Here is a 22,375-nt window from a genome sequence, read left to right as displayed (position 1 = left end):
AGCGAGGGGTGGGGCCGCGCCTGCGCACCAAGCGGTGGGCGGCAGGAAGTACTTCCGGCGAGGGGTGGGGCCGCGCCTGCGCACCAAGCGTGCGGCGGGCGGGCGGGGGAAGGACTTCCGGGTGAGGGGTCGTGGCGCGCGGGTGACGTCAGGGAGGGCGGGGCCGGAAGTGTTTTTTGCGCGCGGGGCTCCACGTGCGCGTCGGAAGGCGCGAGGCCCGAGGCCCCCCGGGCCCCCCGAAGCCCCCCGAAGCCCCCGCCATGGGCAAGAAAGGAAAAGTCGGGAAGAGCCGCCGGGACAAGTTCTACCACCTGGCCAAGGAGACCGGTGAGATCATAATCATAACAATTATAATAATGGCATTTAGTAATAATAATAACAACTGGCATTTGTTAAGCGCTTACTACGTGCCAAGCACTGTTCTAAGCGCAGGGGAGGATACAGGGTGATGAGGTTGTCCCACGTGGGGTTCACAGTCTTCATCCCCATTTGACAGATGAGGGAACTGAGGCCCAGAGAAGTGAAGTGACTTCCCCAAGATCACACAGCAGACACGTGGCGGAGCCGGGATTCGAACCCACGACCTCTGACTCCAAAGCCCGGGCTCTTTCCACTGAGCCACGCTGCTTCTCTTAGGAAGCGCTTACTATGTGCAAAGCACTGTTCTAAGCGCTGGGGAGGATACAGGGAGATCAGGTTGTCCCACGTGGGGCTCCCAGTCTTCATCCCCATTTTACAGGTGAGGGAACTGAGGCCCAGAGAAGTGAAGTGACTTGCCCAAGATCACTCTTCATCCCCATTTGACAGATGAGGGAACTGAGGCCCAGAGAAGTGAAGTGACTTCCCCAAGATCACACAGCAGACACGTGGCGGAGCCGGGATTCAAACCCACGACCTCTGACTCCAAAGCCCGGGCTCTTTCCACTGAGCCACGCTGCTTCTCTTAGTAAGCGCTTACTATGTGCAAAGCACTGTTCTAAGCGCTGGGGAGGATACAGGGAGATCAGGTTGTCCCACGGGGGGGCTCTCAGTCTTCATCCCCATTTTACGGGTGAGGGAACTGAGGCCCAGAGAAGTGAAGTGACTTCCCCAAGATCACTCTTCATCCCCATTTGACAGATGAGGGAACTGAGGCCCAGAGAAGTGAAGTGACTCGCCCAAGATCACACAGCAGACACGTGGCGGAGTCGGGATTCGAACCCACGATCTCTGACTCCAAAGCCCGGGCTCTTTCCACTGAGCCACGCTGCTTCTCTTAGCGCTTAGTGTGTGCAAAGCACTGTTCTAAGCGCTGGGGAGGTTACAAGGTGATCAGGTTAAGCGCTTAGTCCAGTGCTCTGCATCATAATCATCATCATCAATATGTGCTGTGCTAGATAAATAGAATAGATATTTATATTCTAGAATTTATATTCTATTTATCATCAATATGCTTTGCACAGACTGAGCCCCTTCCTTCCTCTCCCCATCGTCCCCCTCTCCATCAATCAATCGATCAATCGTGTTTATTGAGCGCTTACTGCGTGCGGAGCACTGGACTAAGCGCTTGGGAAGTCCAAGTTGGCAACACATAGAGACGGGCCCTACCCAACAGCGGGCTCGCAGTCTAGAAGGGGGAGACAGAGAACGAAACCAAACATACTAACAAAATAAAATAAATAGAATAGGTATGTACAAGTAAAATAAATAAATAGAGTAATAAATCAGCACAAACATATATCTATCTATACAGGTGCAGTGGGGAAGGGAAGGAGGTAGGGCGGGGGGGGGGTGATGGACGAGGGGGAGACTTTTAGACTGTGAGCCCACTGCTGGGTAGGGACCGTCTCTATATGTTACCACCTTGGACTTCCCAAGCGCTTAGTCCAGTGCTCTGCACACAGTAAGTGCTCAATAAATACGATTGATGATGATGATGAGAGAGGAAGGAGGGGGCTCAGTCGGGGAAGGCCTCCTGGAAGAGGTGAGCTCTCAGTAGGGCCTTGAAGGGAGTGCTAGTGATATGTTTTGGTTAGGGAGAGGAGCTTCAATAGGCCCAGTTTTCTGATGCTAGCCCACTGTTGGGTAGGGACCGTCTCTATATGTTGCCAACCTGGACTTCCCAAGCGCTTAGTCCAGTGCTCTGCACACAGTAAGCGCTTAATAAATACGATTGATTGATTTAAAACTCTTTCTCTAGGGCAAGCGAAATAAGTACTCACTTATAAGTCCCTTTGCTTATAATAATAATGATGATGGGGGCATTTATTAAGCGCTTACTATGTGCAAAGCACAAATAAGTCGTCCCCCAGCCCGTGTGTGACCCGAGTTGGACGCAATCCTAGCCCAAATCCACAACTCCAGCCCAGCTACGGTGGAGGGCAGTGGGCCGCAGTTCAGCCAAACTCCCACCACCGCTCGGCCTGCCCCCGTTTCGGCCCCTCTCCATCCCCCCCATCTTACCTCCTTCCCTTCCCCACAGTACCTGTATATATGTATATATCTTTGTACAGATCGATTACTCCATTTATTTATTTTACTTGTACCTATCTCTTCTATTTATTTTATTTTGTTCATCGTCATCGTCAGTGGTGTTTATTGAGCGCTTCCTGTGTGCAGAGCACTGTACCAAGTGCTTGGGAAGTCCAAGTTGGCAACATCTAGAGACAGTCCCTACCCAACAGCGGGCTCACAGTCTAGAAGGGGGAGACAGGGAACAAAACGAAACATATTCACAAAATAAAATAAATAGAATAGATATGTACAAGTCAAATAAATAAGTAAATAGAGTAACAAATACGTACCAACATATATACATATAAACAGGTGCTGTGGGGAAGGGAAGGAGGTAAGTTGGGGGGGGATGTTAGTATGTTTGGTTTTGTTCTCCGTCTCCCCCTTTTAGACTGTGAGCCCACTGGTGGGTAGGGGCTGTCTCTTTTCGTTGCCAACTTGTACTTCCCAAGCACTTAGTCCAGTGCTCTGCACACAGGAACCGCTCAATAAATACGATTGATTGATTGATTGATTGAATAAATGATTATTCAACCGTATTTATTGAGCGCTTACTGTGTGCAGAGCACTGGACTAAGTGCTTGGGAAGTACAAGCTGGCAACGTATAGTGACAGTCCCTACCCAACAGCGGGCTCACAGGCTAGAAGGAGGAGACAGACAACAAAACAAAACATATTAACAAAATAAAATAAATAGAACAAATGTGTACAAATAAAATATAGAGTAATAAATACGTACAAACATAAATACGTATATACAGGTGCCGTGGGGAGGGGAAGGAGGTGAGGCGGGGGGGAGGAGGAATTAATGAATGAATAAATAAATCAGGTTGTCCCACCGGGGGCTCACAGGCTTCATCCCCATTTCCAGATGAGGGAAGTGAGGCCCAGAGAAGTGAAGCGGCTTGCCCAAAGCCACCCAGCTGACAAGTGGTGGAGCCGGGATTAGAACCCACGACCTCGGACTCTCAAGCCCGGGCACTTGCCACTAAGCCACGCTAATGATGATGGTATTTGTTAAGCATTTACTAGGTGCGAAGCACTGTTCTGAGCGCTGGGGGGGATACAAGGTGATCAGGTTGTCCCACGGGGGGCTCACGGTCTTCATCCCCATTTTACAGATGAGGGAACTGAGGCCCAGAGAAGTGAAGGGACTTGCCCGAAGTCAGCTGACAATTTGCAGAGCTGGGATTAGAACCCACGAACACTGAGTCCAAAGCCCCTGCTCTTGCCACTGAGCCACGCTGCTTCTCTAGTAATAATTTTGGTATTTGTTAAGCGCTTACTATGTGCAAAGCGCTGTTCTAAGCGCTAGGGAGGTTACAAGCTGATCCGGTTGTCCCACGGGGGGCTCCCAGTCTTAATCCCCATTTTCCAGATGAGGGAACTGAGGCCCAGAGAAGTGAAGTGCCTTGCCCGAAGCCAGCTGACAGTTGGCAGAGCCGGGATTTGAACCCATGACCTCTGACTCCAAAGCCCCAGCTTTTTCCACTGAGCCACGCTGCTGCTCTAATATTAAATTCGGTATTCGTTAAGCGCTTACTAGGTGCGAAGCACTGTTCTAAGCGCTGGGGGGGGATACAAGGTGATCAGGTTGTCCCACGGGGGGTTCACAGTCTTCCTCCCCAACTGAGGCCCAGAGAAGGGAAGCGGCTTGCCCAGAGTCACACAGCTGACAAGTGGCGGAGCCGGGATTTGAACCCATGACCTCGGGCTCCCAAGCTCAGGCTCTTGCCACTGAGCCACGCTGCTTCTCTGAAATACATCACCCGACCCCAGTGCTCACATCGGCCGTAAAGACACACAAACAGGCTACTTGAGGGAAGCAGTGTGGCCTAATGGAAGGAGCCCAGGCCTGGGGGTCAGAGGACCTGGGTTCTAATCCCGGCTCTGCCACTTGTCTGCTGGGTGACCTTGGGCAAGTCACTTCCCTGGGCCTCAGTGACCTCATCTGTAAAATGGGGATTAAGACTGTGAGCCCCACGGGGGACAACCTGATCACCTTGTATCTACCCCAGTGCTTAGAACAGTGCTTGGCACATAGTAAGCACTTAACATTCATTCATTCAGTCGTATTTATTGAGCGCTTACTGTGTGCAGAGCACTGGACTAAGCACTTGGGAAGTCCAAGTTGGCAACATACAGAGATGGTCCCTACCCAACAGCGGGCTCACAGGCTAGAAGACTGCCACAGTTAATAATAATAATAATAATAATGATGATGATGGCATTTATTAACTGCTTAGTATGTGGCAAGTAATGATGGCATTTATTAAGCGCTTACTATGTACAAAGCACTGTTCTAAGCACTGGGGAGGTTACAGGGTGATCAGGTTGTCCCATGGGGGGCTCACAGTTGAGGTAACTGAGGCACAGAGAAGTTAAGTGACTTGCCCAAAGTCACACAGCTGACAATTGGCGGAGCCAGGATTTGAACCCCTGACCTCTGACTCCAAAGCCCGGGCTCTTTCCACTGAGCCACGCTGCTTCTCTGCTGCCAAGCACTGTTCTAAGCGCTGGGGAGGTTACAGGGTGATCAGGTTGTCCCACCGGGGTCTCACAGTCTTCCTCCCCACTTTCCAGATGAGGTCACTGAGGCCCAGAGAAGTGAAGTGACCCAAAGTCACCCAGCTGACAATCGGCGGAGCCGGGATTCGAACCCCTGACCTCTGACTCCAAAGCCCGGGCTCTTTCCACTGAGCCACGCTGCTTCTCTGCCCCAGTTACTGTTAATACACAGACCCGAGCGCTTAACAGATGCTAAAATAGTATTAACACAGACCCGAGAGCTTAACAAATACCGCAATTATTATTAAGACGTAGACCCTCCATGTGCTTCCCAATGCCCACGTATCCTCCCTTTGCACCCGCCAATACGTACACACTTCTGTGCCACTTCCCAAGGCCCACCCCCGCCCCCCCTATTCATCATCATCAATCGTATTTATTGAGCGCTTACTGTGTGCAGAGCACTGGACTAAGCGCTTGGGATGTACAAGTCGACAACATCTAGAGACGGTCCCTACCCAACAGCGGGCTCACGGTCTAGAAGGGGGAGGCAGACAACAAAACAAAACAAAATAAAATAAATAGGATAAATATGTACGAGTAAAATAAATGAATAGTGTAATAAATATGTACAAACATATATACATATGCACAAGCAAAATAAATAATTAATAATAATAATAATAATAATTAATATTATTAGCAGCGGGCTCACAGTCTAGAAAGGGGAGACAGACAACAAAACAAAACATATTAACAAAATAAAATCAATAGGATAAATATGTACGAGTAAAATAAATGAATAGCGTAATAAATATGTACAAACATATACATATGCACAAGCAAAATAAATAAATAAATAATAATAATTAATAATAATAATAATTAATAGTAGATAAATATTCCCAACGTTCCCACCCTGTCGCCGGCCCCGCTGACGTCTTCCTGCCGTTCCCACAGGTTACCGCTCCCGCTCGGCCTTCAAGCTAATCCAGCTGAACCGCCGCTTCCAGTTCCTGCAGAAATCCCGGGCCCTGCTGGACCTGTGCGCCGCGCCGGGCGGATGGTACGTGTCATCATCAATCGTATTTATTGAGCGCTTACTGTGTGCAGAGCACTGGACTAAGCGCTTAGGGTGGTACGTGTCGTCCCGGGAGCTCGCCCCGGCCCCCTTTCATTCATTCCGTCGTCTTTATTGAGCGCTTACTGTGTGCAGAGCACTGGACTAAGCGCTTGGGAAGTCCAAGTTGGCAACATCTAGAGACGGTCCCTACCCGACAGCGGGCTCACAGTCTAGAAGGGGGAGACGGACAACAAAACAAAACATATAAGCCAAGTAAAAGAAATATGTACAAGTAAAATAAATAATAATAATAATAATGACGATGGCATTTGTTAAGCGCTTACTATGTGCAAAGCACCGTTCTAAGCGCTGGGGAGGTTACAAGGTGATCAGGTTGTCCCACGGGGGGCTCCCAGTCTTCATCCCCATTTTACAGATGAGGGAACTGAGACACAGTGAAGTGACCTGCCCAAAGTCACCCAGCTGACAGTTGGCAGAGCTGGGATTTGAACCCATGACCTCTGACTCCAAAGCCCGGGCCCTTCCCAATGAGCCACAGCAGCTTCTCCTGATAGAATAATAAATAATAAATAATAGATATAAATAATAATAAATAATATAATAATAATAAATATGTACAAACATATATACAGGTGCTGTGGGAGGTCGGGTGGAATAGTAATAATAATATTCATACATTCATTCAATCGTATTTATTGAGCGCGTACTGTGTGCAGAGCACTGGACTAAGCGCTTGGGAAGTCCAAGTCGGCAACATCTAGAGACGGTCCCTACCCAACAGCGGGCTCACAGTCTAAAAGGGGGGAGACAGACAACAAAACATATAAATCAAATAAAATCAGTAGAATAAATATGTACAAGTAAAGTAAATAGAGTAATAAATATGTGCAAACATATATACGGGTGCTGTGGGAGGTTGGGTGGAATAGTAATAATATTCATTCAATCGTATTTATTGAGCGCTTACTGTGTGCAGAGCACTGGACTAAGCGCTTAGGAAGTCCAAGTTGGCAACATCTAGAGTCAGTTCCTACCCAACAGCGGGCTCACGGTCTAGAAGGGGGAGACAGACAACAAAACAAAACATATTAACAAAAGAAAATCAATAGAATAAACATGTACAAGTAAAATAAATAGAGTAATAAACACGTACAAACATATATACAGGTGCTGAGGGAGGTTGGATGGAATAGTAATAATAATATTCGTTCAGTCGCATCTCCTGAGCGCTTACTGTGTGCAGAGTACCGTACTAAGCGCTTGGGAAGTCCAAGTTGGCAACATATGGAGACGGTCCCTACCCAACAGCGGGCTCACAGTCCATAATCAATCAATCAGTCGTATTTGTTGAGCGCTTACTGTGTGCAGAGCACTGTACTAAGCGCTTGGGAAGTCCAAGTTGGCAACATCTAGAGACGGTCCCTACCCAACAGTGGGCTCACAGTCTAAAAGGGGGAGACAGAGAACAAAAACCAAACATACTAACAAAATAAAGTAAATAGAATAGATAGGTACAAGTAAAACAAATAAGTAAATAGAGTAATAAATATGTACAGACATATATACGGAAGGGGGAGATGGACAACAAACCCAAACATATTAACAAAAGAAAATCAATAGAATAAATATGTACAAGTAAAGCGACCCCCACAAGGCTCCAGGGCCCGCCGTGGGTCGGGATGGGGCCGTTGCTGCCGACTGAGCTTCTTCAATCAATCGTATTTATTGAGCGCTTACTGTGTGCAGAGCACTGTGCTAAGCGCTTCAGCGTTCTTCCCTCTCCTCAGGCTGCAAGTGGCTTCCAAGTTCATGCCAGTGTCCAGCCTGGTCGTCGGTGAGTAGCCGGGGGTGGGAATCAGCAAAGCCCGGGCTGGGGAGGGGGCAGGAGACGCGTAGAGTGGCAACCATGTAATCGATGGTATTTACGGAGCTCCTGCGCTGTGCAGAGCAGCGTACTGAACGCTTGGGAGAGGGCGGTAAGATTGGGAGATGTGGTTCATTCATTCATTCATTCAATCAATCGTACTGTTCCTAGTAACAGTAGTAATAATAAGAATAATGATGGCATTTATTAAGCACTTACTATGTGCAAAGCACTGTTCTAAGCACTGGGGAGGTTACAGGGTGATCAGGTGGTCCCACGGGGGGGGCTCACAGTCTTCAGCCCCATTTTACAGATGAGGGAACTGAGGCTCAGAGAAGCGAAGTGACTTGCCCAAGGTCAAACAGCAGACACGATTGAATGAATGAATAATTATATTGAGCGCTTGCTTATTATGTGTCAAGCAATCAATCAATCGTATTTATTGAGCGCTTACTGCGTGCAGAGCACTGGACTAAGCGCTTGGGAAGTACAAGTTGGCGACATATAGAGACGGTCCCTACCCAACAGCGGGCTCACAGTCTAGAAGGGGGAGACAGAGAACAAAACCAAACATATTAATAAAATAAATAGACTAGATATGTACAAGTAAAATAAATAAATAGAGTAATAAATATGTACAAACATATATACGTATATACAGGTGCTGTGGGGAAGGGAAGGAGGTAAGACTGGGGGATGGAGAGGGGGACGAGGGGGAATCAATAAATCAGTCGTATTTATTGAGTGCTTACTGTGTGCAGAGCACTGTACTAAGCGCTTCGGAAGTACAAGTTGGCGACATATTAGAGACAGTCCCTACCCAACGGTGAGCACTGTTCTAAGCGCTGGTAACAAATCACCATCATCTGTTGTCATCGCCATCACGAGCACCATTATAGCAGATCAGATAAGTGCTTCGTACAGTGCCAAGCACATAGTACAGTGCTCTGCACACAGTAGGAGCTCAATCAGTACAATTGAATGAATGAATAATTATTTTAAGCGCTTGCGTACTATGTGTCAAGCACTGTTCTAAGTGCCGGTAACAAATCACCGTCATCCGTCGTCATCGCCATCACGAGCGCCGTCACAACAGATCAGATAAGCGCTTAGTACAGTGCCAAGTGTGTAGTACAGTGCTCTGCATACAGTAAGCGCTCAATCAATACAATTGAATGAATGAATAATTATATTAAGCACTTGCATACTAAGTATCAAGCACTGTTCTAAGCGCTGGTAACAAATCACTGTCATCTGTCACATCGCCATCACGAGCGCCATCCTAACAGATCAGATCAGATAAGCGCTCAGTACAGCGTCAAGCGTGTAGTACAGTGCTCTGCACAAAGTAAGCCCTCAATACGATTGAATGAATGAATAATTATATTAAGTGCTTGCGTACTGTGTGTCAAGCACTGTTCTAAGCGCCAGCAACAAATCACCGTCATCCGTCGTCATCCATCGTCATGAGCGCCATCATAACAGATCAGATCAGATAAGCGCTTAGTACAGTGTTCTGCACGCAGTAAGCACTCAATCAGTACGGTTGAGTGAATAAGACCATCATCGGAACAGACTCTGCCCCCCGGACTCACAATCTAAGTAGGAAAGAGAAATTGAAAGCCCGTTTTACAGTTAAGGTAACCGAGGCCCGGAGATGTGAAGGGATTTGCTCGAGGTCAATCAATCGTATTTATTGAGTGCTTACTGTGTGTAGAGCACTGTACTAAGCGCTTGGGAAGTCGAAGTTGGCAACATATAGAGACAGTCCCTACCAACAGTGGGCTCACAGTCTAGAAGCAAATGAGTCGTAGAGCAAATGAGTGGCGGAGCTGGGATTAGAACCCAGGTCCTTCCGATTCCCGGGGCTATGCTCTATCCACTTGGCCGTTCTCTGGCATTTGTGAAACCAGGCACTGTACTAAGCGCTGGATATAAGCAAATCCCGTTGGACACAATCAATCATATTTATTGAGTGCTTACTATGTGCAGAGCACTGTACTAAGCGCTTGGGAAGTCCAAGTTGGCAACATAGAGAGACGGCCCCTACCCAACAGTGGGCTCACAGTCTAAAAGATGCAGGCACTCTTGCGGGGAGGGTCTCGGGCAGGTCGAGACTGTGTTTTCTTCCCCAGGAGTGGATCTGGTCCCCATCAAGCCGCTTCCCAACGTGGTCACCCTGCAGGAAGACATCACCACTGAGCGCTGCCGCCAGGTATGCTCCCCCCGGCCCGCCCATGGCCCGCGTCCTTCCCACTCCCCCGCAGAGGAGGGCGGGAGTCCGGGGGTCCGGGAGACGCCACCGTGACCCGCGTCGCCGGGAGAGGTGACGGAGAGGCCGTCGTCAATCAATCAATCAATCAATTGTATTTATTGAGCGCTTACTGTGTGCAGAGCACTGTACTAAGCGCTAGGGAAGTCCAAGTTGGCAACATATAGAGACAGTCCCTACCCAACAGTGGGCTCACAGTCTAAAAGGGGGAGATGGAGAACTAAACCAAACATACTAACAAAATAAAATAAATGTACAAGTAAAATAGAGTAATAAATCTGTACAAACATATGTACATATATACAGGTGGTGTGGGGAAGGGAAGGAGGTAAGATGGTGGGGATGGAGAGGGGGACGAGGGGGAGAGGAAGGAAGGGGCTGAGTGTGGGAAGGCCTCCTGGAGGAGGTGAGCTCTCAGCAGGGCCTTGAAGGGAGGAAGAGAGCGAGCTGGGCGGATGGGCAGAGGGATTGGGGGCACTCCGGGCCCGGGGGAGGACGTGGGCCGGAGGTCGATGGTGGGACAGGCAAGAACGAGGCCTAACGGTGAGGAGGTTAGTGGCAGAGGAGCGGAGGGTGCGGGCTGGGCTGGACAAGGAGAGAAGGGAGGTGAGGGAGGAGGGGGTGAGGGGATGGATGGACAGCCTGGAAGCCCAGGGTGAGGAGTTTCTGCCTGATGTGCAGATTGATTGGGAGCCACTGGAGAGTTTTGAGGAGGGGAGTAACATGCCCAGAGCATTTCTGGACAAAGACAATCCGGGCAGCAGTGTGAAGTATGAATTGAAGTGGAGAGAGACACGAGGATGGGAGATCAGAGAGAAGGCCGATGCAGTAGTCCAGACGGGATAGGAGGAGAGCTGAATGAGCAGGGGAGCGGTAGGGATGGAGAGGAAAGGGCGGATCTTGGCAATGTCCTTCCCGCCAGGCGCTGCGGAAGGAGCTGCAGACGTGGAAGGTGGACGTGGTGCTCCACGATGGAGCCCCCAACGTGGGGTCCAGCTGGGACCACGATGCCTACTCCCAAGGTGCCGGCCGGGGCGGGAGGGGGGTCGGGGGGGCGCGGCGGGTCCTCGGGCCGAACCCCAACGCCCGTGGCGGTCTTCTCTCCCGCCCCGCAGCCCACCTGAGCCTGCAGGCGCTCCGCTTGGCCTGCGACTTCCTTGCCCGCGGAGGCTGGTTCATCAGCAAGGTGTTCCGCTCGCGCGACTACGCGCCCCTGCTCTGGCTCTTCCAGCAGCTCTTCTGCCGCGTCCAGAGCACCAAGCCCCAGGCCTCGCGGAACGAGTCGGCCGAGATCTTCGTCGTCTGCCAGGGTGCGTGGGGGGGGTGCCATCCCCGCGGTCCCCCCCCGTAATCAATCAATCAATCAATCGTATTTATTGAGTGCTTCCTGTGTGCAGAGCACTGGACTAAGCGCTTGGGAAGTCCAAGTCGGCAACATCTAGAGACGGTCCCTACCCAACAGCGGGCTCACAGGCTAGAAGGGGGAGACGGAGAACAAAACCAAACATATTAACAAAATAAAATAAATAGAATAGGTATGTAGATATATAGATACATATGTAGATACATACGTACATATCTACATATGTAGATACATATCTTTAGAATAGATACTAGAATATCTATTCTAAAATAGAATAGAAATAGACTAGAATAGATTAGAGAAGCAGTGTGGCTCAGTGGAAAGAGCCCGGCTTTGGAGTCAGAGGTCATGGGTTCGAATCCCGGCTCCGCCACATGTCTGCTGTGTGATCTTGGGCAAGTCACTTAACTTCTCTGAGCCTCAGTTCCCTCATCTGGAAAATGGGGATGAAGACTGGGAGCCCCCCGTGGGGCAACCTGATCACCCTGGATCCTCCCCAGCGCTTAGAACAGTGCTTTGCACATAGTAAGCGCTTAACAAATGCCAATTATTATTATTATATGTACAAGTAAAATAAATAAATAAATAAATAGAGTAATAAATCTGCACAAACATATGTACATATATACAGGTGCTGTGGGGAAGGGAAGGAGGTAAGATGGGGGGGGATGGAGGGGGGACCAGACAGAGGCGGTCCCTACCCAACAACGGGCTCACCGCCTAGAATAATAATAACGATGGCATTTCTTAAGCGCTCACTATGTGCAAAGCACTGTTCCAAGCACTGGGGAGGTTACAAGGTGATCAGGTTGTCCCCCGTGGGGCTCGCAGTCTTCATCCCCATTTTCCAGATGAGGTCGCTGAGGCCCAGACAAGTGAAGTGACTTGCCCAAAGTCCCATAGCTGACATCTGAAGCAGCGCAGCTCAGTGGTAAGAGCCCGGGCTTTGGAGTCAGAGGGCGTGGGTTCAAATCCCAGTTCTGGTAATTGGCAGCTGTGGGACTTTGGGCAAGTCACTTCACTTCTCTGGGCCTCAGTTACCTCATCTGTACAATGGGGATTAAGACTGTGAGCCCCACCGTGGGACAACCTGATCACCTTGTAACCTCCCCAGCGCTTAGAACAGTGCTTTGCACATAGTAAGCGCTTAATACATGCCATCATTAGAGAAGCAACATGGCTCAGTGGAAAGAGCGTGGGCTTTGGAGTCAGAGGTCGTGGGTTCGAATCCCAGCTCCGCCAGTTGTCAGTTGGGTGACTTTGGGAAAATCACTTCACTTCTCTGGGCCTCAGTTCCCTCATCTGGAAAATGGGGATGAAGACTGGGAGCCCCATGTGGGGCAATGTGATCTCCTGGTAACCTCCCCAGTGCTTAGAACAGTGCTTTGCACATAGTAAGCACTTAATAAATACCATCGTTATTTTTAGAGAAGCAGCGTGGCTCAGTGGAAAGGGCCCGGGCTTTGGAGTCAGAGGTCATGGGTTCGAATGCCGGCTCCACCAACGTGTCTGCTGTGTGACCTTGGGCAAGTCACTTCTTGGGGCCTCAGTGACCTCATCTGTAAAATGGGGGTGATGACTGTGAGCCCCACGTGGGACAACCTGATCACCTCGTATCCCCCCAGCGCTTTGCACATAGTAAGTGCTTAACAAATGCCATTATTGTCATTATTATCTGGCAGAGCTGGGATTTGAACCCACGGCCTCTGACTCCAAAGCCCGGGCTCTCTCCACTGAGCCCCGCTGCTCCCATTGACCCGACCCGCTTTTTCCCCCCCAGGTTACCTGGCCCCCGACAAGATTGACGGCAAGTTCTTTGACCCCAAGTACGCCTTCAAGGAAGTGGAGGTTCAGGCCAAGACCGTGACGGAGCTGGTGACCAAGAAGAAGCCGAAGGTGTGGGGGCGGCGGGGTGGGCCTCCGGGCCTCCGGCCGGCCCCATCGGCGCCCGGGGGAGAGACCGAGGCCCTGTGGGCCACCACCGTTGTCCCCATCATCACCATCATCGATCGTATTTATTGAGCGCAAACTGTGTGCAGAGCACTGGACTAAGCGCTCGGGAAGTCCAAGTTGGCAACATAAAGAGACAGTCCCTACCCAACAGTGGGCTCACAGTCTAAAAGACTAAAGTCCCCTCCCCAAGAAAAGCAGCGTAGCTCAGTGGAAAGAGCCCGGGCTTTGGAGTCAGAGGTCGCGGGTTCAAATCCCGGCTCTGCCACTTGTCAGCTGTGGGACTTTGGGCAACTCACTTAACTTCCCTGGGCCTTAGTTCCCTCATCTGTAAAATGGGGATGAAGACTGTGAGCCCCCCGTGGGACAACCTGATCCCCTTGTAACCTCCCCAGCGCTTAGGACGGTGCTTTGCACATAGTAAGCGCTTAATAAGTGCTATCGTTATTATTATTATTCTTCACCCCGGGTCCCTGGACGCCTGCCGTCCGTGACCGGTTGCCCCACCGTCCCACCCGCCAGGCCGAAGGCTACGCCGAGGGGGACCTGACGCTCTACCACCGCTTCTCGCTCACCGACTTCCTCCGGGCGCCCAACCCCGTCGACTTCCTCTCCAAGGCCAGCGAGGTGAGCCAGGGCGGGCGTGAGGCCGCCACCCCCGGGGCGCCCCTTCCCCTTCCCACCCCAATCAGTCAGTCAATCAATCAATCAATCGTATTTATTGAGCGCTTACTGTGTGCAGAGCACTGGACGAAGCGCTTGGGAAGTCCAAGTTGGCAACATATAGAGACGGTCCCTACCCAACAGTGGGCTCACAGTCTAGAAGGGGGAGACAGAGAACAAAACCAAAGATACTAACAAAATAAAATAAATAGGATAGATATGTACAAGTAAGATAGGGTAATAAATATGTACAAATGTATATACATATATACAGGTGCTGTGGGGAAGGGAAGGAGGTAAGATGGGGGGGATGGAGAGGGGGACGAGGGGGAGAGGAAGGAGGGGGCTCAGTCTGGGAAGGCCTCCTGGAGGAGGTGAGCTCTCAGCGGGACCTTGAAGGGAGGAAGAGAGCGAGCTTGGCGGATGGGCAGAGGGATTGGGGGCATTCCGGGCCCGGGGGAGGACGTGGGCTGGGGGCCGATGGCGGGACGGGCGAGAATGAGGCCTAACGGGGAGGAGGTGAGTGGCGGAGGAGCGGAGGGTGAGGGCTGTGATGGACAAGGAGAGAAGGGAGGGGAGGTAGGAGGGGGCCAGGGGATGGATGGATGGACAGCCTGGAAGCCGAGGGTGAGGAGTTTCTGCCTGATGCGCAGATTGATTGGGAGCCACTGGAGATTTTTGAGGAGGGGAGTGACATGCCCAGAGCGTTTCTGCACAAAGACAATCTGGGCAGCGGCGTGAAGTCTGGATTGAAGTGGGGAGAGACACAAGGATGGGAGATCAGAGAGAAGGCTGGTGCAGTAGTCCAGACGGGAGAGGATGAGAGCTTGAAGGAGCAGGGGAGCGGTTGGGATGGAGAGGAAAGGGCGGAGCTTGGCAATGTTGCGGAGCTGAGACCGGCAGGTTTTGGTGACGGCACCACCCGCCCCCCCTCCCTCCCTCCGGGCAGATCACCCTGGACGACCCTGAGCTGGAGGGCCACCCGGCCACCACCGAAGACGTGCGAGAAAGCTGCCGTGACATCCGCGTGCTGGGCCGCAAGGAGCTGAGGTGGGTTGACGGGGCGGGGCAGGGCAGGGTGGGGAGAGGCCGGGCAGCCGGATATGCTGAGCGCTCACTGTGCGCAGAGCGGGACAGTAAAAGAAGAAGCGGCGGGGCTCAGTGGAAAGAGCCCGGGCTTTAGAGTCAGAGGTCATGGGTTCAACTTCTGACTCCGCCACTTGTCAGCTGTGAGACTTTGGGCAAGTCACTTCACTTCTCTGGGCCTCAGTTCCCTCATCTGGAAAATGGGGGTGAAGACTGTGAGCCCCCCCGTGAGACAACCTGATCACCTTGGAACCTCCCCAGCGCTTAGAACAGTGCTTGGCACATAGCGCTTAACAAATGCCATCATCATTATTATTATTATGCTCTGGCCCTCGGTTCCCTCATCTGTAAAATGGGGGTGAGCCCCACAGGGGACAACCTGATTATCTTGCTACCTCCCCAGCGCTTAGAACAGTGCTTGGCACATAGTAAGCGCTTAACAAATGCCATCATTATGATTATTATTCTCTGGGCCTCGGTTCCCTCATCTGTAAAATGGGGGTGAGCCCCACGGGGGACAACCTGATCACCTTGCTACCCCCCCAGTGCTTAGAATAGTGCTTGGCACATAGTGAGCGCTTAACAAATGCCATCATTATTATTATTATTATTATTCTCTGGCCCTCGGTTCCCTCCTCTGTAAAATGGGGGTGAAGACTGTGAGCCCCATGGGGGACAACCTGATCACCTTGTAAACTCCCCAGCGCTTAGAACAGTGCTTGGCACATAGTAAGCGCTTAACAAATGCTATTATTATTATTATTCTCTGGCCCTCGGTTCCCTCATTTGAAAATGGGGGTGAAGACTGTGAGCCCCACGGGGGATAACCTGATCACTTGCTACCTCCCCGGTGCTTAGAATAGTGCTTGGCACATAGTAAGCGCTTAATAAATGCCCTTAGCATTATTATTATTAATAAAAGAGAACGGTATAGTAAGCGCTTAATAAATGCCTTTATTATTATTATTACTATTAATGATAAAAGAGAACGCTATAACAGATAACACTCCCCACGCAGGTCCCTGCTCAACTGGAGGACAAAGCTGCGACGGTTTGTGGCCAAGAAGCTCAAAGAGCAGGCCAAGGCGCTGGACATCAGGTGAGGCCGGAGCGGGGGGTCCCTCCGTGCGGCCCTAGCAGGTGGCGGGGGGCGCGGGGGGCCGGGCCAAAGGACCCCCTCTTGCCTCAGCCTCAGCTCCGGGGAGGAGGACGCCGAAGATGAGGAGCGGGACCAGAAGACGCAGCTGGAGGCCGAGAGGAAGAAGGAGGAGGAGGAGGAGGAGGAGCAGCTGCTGCACCGGAGCCTGGCCGAAATGAAGGCCCAGGAGGTGGCAGAGCTGAAAAGGTGCCTGGGGAGCCCCGGAGGGGCTGGGGGAGGGAGCGGAGCGGTCGTACGGGGGGCCTGAGCGCCCTTTTTTCCCCTCCCCCCCCCCCCCCCCCCCCGGCCCCCCAGGAAGAAGAGGAAGCTCCTGCGGGAGCAGCGCAAACAGCGCGAGCGCGTGGAGCTGAAGATGGACCTGCCCGGCGTCTCCATCGCCGACGGCGGCGACTCCTCTATGTTCTCCCTGAGCGCCGTGCGCGGCCGACGGGTACGGGGAGCGGGGCCCGCGGGGACGGGTGGGGGCCGGGGCCCGGGGCCCGGGGCGGCGTGGCCCCCGCTGAGCCCCCGCTGAGCCCCCGCCGCCCCCAGCTGATGCAGGAAATGGTCCGAGGGGACATGGGGGGCGGCCGACGCCTTGCTGGCCGAGGCCCCGGACGCGGACGTCTACCTGTCGGACGCCGACGACGCCAACGACGACCTGTCCTCGGACGGTGACCTGGACCCGGAGGAGCGGCCGGAAGCCAGGAGTCCCCGCCGGCGGTACGGACGGGAGGTTGGGTCAACTCGGGTCGGGGGTCAGAGGTGGGGCCGGCTCCTTTCATCTCTCAATCAATCAATCAATCAGTTGTATTTATTGAGCGCTTACTGTGTGCAGAGCACTGTACCAAGCGCTTGGGAAGTACAAGTTGGCAACATATAGAGACAGTCAATCAATCAATCAATCGTATTTATTGAGCACTTACTGTGTGCGGAGCCCTGGACCAAGCGCTTGGGAAGTACAAGTTGGCAACATATAGAGACAGTCAGTCAATCAATTAATCAATCAATCAGTTGTATTTATTGAGCGCTTACTGTGTGCAGAGCACTGGACTAAGCGTTTGGGAAGTACAAGTTGGCAACATCTAGAGACAGTCAATCAATCAATCATATTTATTAAGCGCTTACTGTGTGCGGAGCACTGGACTAAGCGCTTGGGAAGCCCAAGCTGGCAACACCTAGAGACGGTCCCTACCCAACGGCGGGCTCACAGTCTAGAAGGGGGGGACAGACAACCAAACAAAATCAATCAGTCGTATTTATTGGGCGCTTACTGTCTGCAGAGCACTGTACTAAGCGCTTGGGAAGTACAGGTTGGCAACATAGAGAGACGGTCCCGACCTGACAGTGGACTCACAGTCTTTAGAAGGGGGGGAGAGAACAAAACCAAACGTATTAAAAAAATAAAATAAATAGATATGTACAAGTAAAATAGAGTAATAAATATGCACAAACATATATATACATATATATATACACACACACATATATGTATATATATATGTATATATGCATATACATGCATGTACACACATACATATGTACGTATACATGTATATATACATTATGTATATATACACATGTACATGCATATATACATGTATATGTATGTATGCATGCATATATATGTATGTATACATATATATGTATGTATGTGTATATATATGTATGTGTATATGTGTGTGTGTGTGTGTGTGTGTACGTATATATATATATATATATATATATATATATATATATATATATATATATATATATATATATATATATATATATATATATATATATATATATATATACACACAGGTGCTGTGGGGAAGGGAAGGAGGTAAGACAGGAGGGATGGAGACCCTTGAACTGCCCGTCGTGTCTTTCTGCCTCTCATTTCATTTGGTGCCCATCTGCCCGTCCCCCCAGGCCGGGCACAGGTTGTCCTGGGGCTCCGGCCGGCTACCCGCCGACTGAGGGCTGCCCGCTCTGCGCCCAGAGGGCCCTCGGGCAGGAGACTTTTAGACTGTGAGCCCGCTGTTGGGTAGGGACCGTCTCTATATGTTGCCAACTTGTACTTCATCGTCATCATCATCAATCGTATTTATTGAGCGCTTACTATGTGCAGAGCACTGGACTAAGCGCTTGGGAAGTCCAAGTTGGCAACATCTAGAGACAGTCCCTACCCAACAGCGGGCTCACAGTCTACAAGGGGGAGACAGAGAACAAAAGCAAACATACTAACAAAATAAAATAAATAGAATAGATATGTACAAGCAAAATAGAGTAATAAATATGTACAAACACATATCCATATATACAGGTGCTGTGGGGAAGGGAAGGAGGTGAGATGGGGGGGATGGAGAGGGGGACGAGGGACTTCCTGAGCACTTGGTACAGTGCTCTGCACACGGTAAGCGCTCAATAAATACGACTGATTGATTGATTGATGGATGGATCAGCTGACCGAGCGCAGGGGCGCCTCGGCCAAGCTGTCCCGGTTGGAAGGGAACGGGGGCCCGCCCGCGACGGCCGCTTCACCTGGGCCCGGCCCCCCGCCTCCCCGTTCCCGGGTTGCAGGGCGAAGCACCCGGGCGGCAAGAAGCCGGAGGAAGAAGAGGAGGAGGAAGAGGAGGAGGAGAACCCCTTGCTGGTGTCCCTGACAGACAAGGCCACCCTGCAGGAGCAGCAGACCAGCCTGTGGTTTTCCAAGGTGAGGGACGGGGTATCTCTGGCCGGGCGCAGACTGGACCCGCGGGGACCCCCCCAGCTGAGCGGCGTCCCCCGTCCCGTCCCCCGTCCCCCCCCAGGGCGCCTTCGTGGGGATCGAAGATGACGCGGACGAGGAGCTGGAGCTCCAGCAGAGCCAGGTGCTGCTCCGGGCGAGTCGGGCCCCCCGGCCGGACGCCCGAGGGAGCCGCGGAAGGGCCGGAGGGGACCCCCGGGAGCCCCCCGAGGCCGGGCCCGGGCCGGGAGAAGGCGGGGCCCCGGACCCCCTGGACCCCAGGGCCCAGGCCGGCTCCCCGGGGGATACCGAGGCAGCAGCAGGCGCCGGCGGCTCAGAGAGCGACCACGACACCGACGACAGCAGCAGCATCAGCAGCGAGGAGGAAGAGGGGTGAGTCCTGGGCGGGGGGGGGGGCTTGTTTAGCGTGGCTCAGTGGAAAGAGCCCGGGCTTGGGAGTCCAAGGTCATGGGTTCTAATCCCCGCTCCGCCACTCGTCAGCTGTGACCTTGACTTCACGTCACTTCTCCGTTACCTCCTCTGCAAAACGGGGTTTAAGAAGACTGTGAGCCCCACGTGGGGCGGCCTGATGACCTTGAGAAGCAGCGTGGCTCAGTGGAAAGAGCCCGGCCTTTGGAGTCCGAGGTCATGGGTTCAAATCCTGGCTCCGGCGCTTGTCAGCTGTGTGACTTTGGGCAAGTCACTTCCCAGTGCCTCAGTTACCTCAACTGTAAAATGGGGATTAAGACTCTGAGCCCCACATGGGACAACTTGGTCACCTTGTAACCTCCCCAGTGCTTAGACCGGTGCTTTGCACATAGTAAGCGCTTAATAAATGCCATCATCATCATCATTGTATCTACCCCAGTGCTTAGCACGTAGTAATTGCTTAACAAATACCATCTACCAGGAGAAGCAGCGTGGCTCAGTGGAAAGAGCCCAGGCTTTGGAGTCCGAGGTCATGGGTTCAAATTCCAGCCCCGCCAATTGTCAGCCGGGTGACTTGGGGCAAGTCACTTCGCTTCTCTGGCCCTCAGTGACCTCATCTGGAAAACGGGGGTGAAGACTGTGAGCCCTTTGTGGGACAACCTGATCCCCTTGTCACCTCCCCAGCGCTTAGAACGGTGCTTTGCACATAGTAAGCGCTTAACAAATGCCATCATTATTATTATTATGTTGCCGATTTAATAATAATAATAAAGCATAGTGACTTGCCCAAAGTCACCCAGCTGACAAGGGGTGGAGCTGGGATTAGCACCCATCGCTTCTGACTCCCAAGCCTGTGCTCTTTCCACTGAGCCACGCTGCTTCCCCAGCGCTTAGAACAGTGCTTTGCGCATAGTAAGCGCTTGATAAATGCTATCGTTGCGTGTGTGTGTGTGTTTGTATGTATGCAGATGCTGAATTGTACTTTCCAAGTGCTTAATACAGTTCTCTGCATACAGTAAATGCTTAATAAATATGATTGGATTTTTAAAAGAAGAACCACCCCCCTCCCATCCCCTCTGCCTACCCCCTTCCCCTTCCCCCAGCACTTGTGGATATTTGTACATATTTATTACTCTATTTTATCAGTGATCATCATCAATCGTATTTATTGAGCGCTTACTATGTGCAGAGCACTGTACGAAGCGCTTGGGAAGTACAAATTGGCAACGTATAGAGACAGTCCCTACCCAACAGTGGGCTCACAGCCTAAAAAGTGGGCTCACAGTCTAAAATGTGCATATGAATTATGTGCATATTGCTGTAATTCTGCTTATTCTGATGGTATTGACACCTGCCTACTTGTCTTGTTCGGTTGTCTGTCCCCCCCCTTCTAGACTGTAAGCCCGTTGTTGGGTAGGGGCCGTCTCTAGACGTTGCCGATTTGTACTTCCCAAGCGCTTAGGACAGCGCTGTGCACGCAGTAAGTGCTCAATAAATTCGATTGAATGAATGAATGACTCGATCAGTCGTATTTATCGAGCGATTAATCAGTCATTAGTGAACGAATGATTAATTACCTCAGGGAGGCCCCGCGACAGCGGGCCCAGAAACGGGGCCGGCCGGAGGCGGGCGACGGCTTCGAGGTGGTGCCCATAGAGGACCCAGGTGAGGGGGCGGGACGGGGACGGGGACGGGGTGCGGGGAGGCCCAGGCCGACAGCCGTCCCTCTCCGGCTCCAGGGAGACGGCGGGTCTTGGACGCCGAGGGCCTGGCGCTGGGGGCCGTCGTCGCCACCTCCCGCCGCGCCCGCCGCGACCTAGTGGACGCCTCCTTCAGCAGGTACGGGAGGGGCCCGGGGGCGGGGGGGGGGGGGGGAGCGCCGCCACCGCCGTCGGCCTCCCGGCTACCTGCCGCCCACCCGCAGGTACGCGTTCAACGAGGAGGCGGAGGAGCTGCCGCCGTGGTTCGCGCAGGACGAGCAGCAGCACCGCACGCGCCCGCTGCCCCTGGACCGGCAGGAGGTGGAGCGCTACCGGGCCCGCTGGCGCCAGATCGACGCCCGCCCCATCCGCAAAGTGGCCGAGGCCAAGGCCCGCAAGAAGCGCCGGGTGAGTGGGGTCCGGTCCCCGTCCCCGTCCCCTCGGAGCGGCCCCTGACCCCTCTCCTCTCCCCCCGCCGCAGATGCTGAAGAAGCAGGAGCAGACCAGGAAGAAGGCGGAAGCCGTGGTGGGCGCCGTGGACGTGTCCGACGGGGAGAAGGCGGCCCAGCTGCGCAGGTAGAGACCCGGGGGGGACACGCAGGCGGCCGCGGGAGGGTCCCCGCCCGCGGCCCTGACCCGGATCCCCCCCCTCCCCAGCCTCTACAAGAAGGCCGGCCTGGGCAAGGAGAAACGCCAGGTCACCTACATCGTGGCCAAGAAGGGGGCCGGGGGCCGCAAGGTGCGGAGGCCCGCCGGCGTCAAGGGCCACTTCAAGGTGGTGGACACGCGGATGAAGAAGGACCTGCGGGCCCAGCGGCGCCAGGACCGGAGGAAGAGGCGGAAGAAGAAGTGAGGGGCGGCCGGCCCCGTCCAACTTCTCTGGGAGCGGGCGGCGGGATGGACGCGCCCGGACTTTGGAGGGATTCAATGAAGGGCGGAGAGCCGAGTTTAAAAAAAGAGCTGAGGTTTATTTAATTTACCAACCTCTGGGTGGGGCGGCCGCCGCGGGAGTCAGGGGGATGTTCCCTCCCCGTCCCCCAACTCTTGCGTGGGGGGGAACTGGAGGCCAAAGCAGGGTCCGGAGGGGTCGGGGCGCCGGGGAAGGGGGCCCC

At 52.6% G+C, this 22,375-nt stretch overlaps 1 protein-coding gene across 1 annotated transcript; it reads left to right on the top strand.

Moving 5' to 3' along the window:
* Positions 1-210: 210 nt before the first annotated feature.
* Positions 211-22,202, top strand: FTSJ3 (FtsJ RNA 2'-O-methyltransferase 3). Its single transcript, XM_038753450.1, is given in 21 exon segments — positions 211-327; positions 5,962-6,067; positions 7,873-7,919; positions 10,085-10,164; positions 11,144-11,243; positions 11,337-11,531; positions 13,365-13,480; positions 14,057-14,161; positions 15,147-15,247; positions 16,302-16,382; positions 16,473-16,628; positions 16,737-16,872; positions 16,974-17,003; positions 17,005-17,144; positions 18,990-19,122; positions 19,220-19,527; positions 21,146-21,228; positions 21,303-21,402; positions 21,488-21,671; positions 21,745-21,839; positions 21,921-22,202. Coding segments are annotated over 21 exon segments (2,559 nt in total). The 5' UTR covers positions 211-260; the 3' UTR covers positions 22,117-22,202.
* Positions 22,203-22,375: the final 173 nt, after the last annotated feature.

This window comes from Tachyglossus aculeatus, chromosome 11, assembly GCF_015852505.1.
Source record: "Tachyglossus aculeatus isolate mTacAcu1 chromosome 11, mTacAcu1.pri, whole genome shotgun sequence".
Classification (NCBI taxonomy): domain Eukaryota; kingdom Metazoa; phylum Chordata; class Mammalia; order Monotremata; family Tachyglossidae; genus Tachyglossus; species Tachyglossus aculeatus.
Note: the sequence above shows the minus strand (reverse complement) of the source record. Positions and strands in the feature narration are given on the sequence as shown.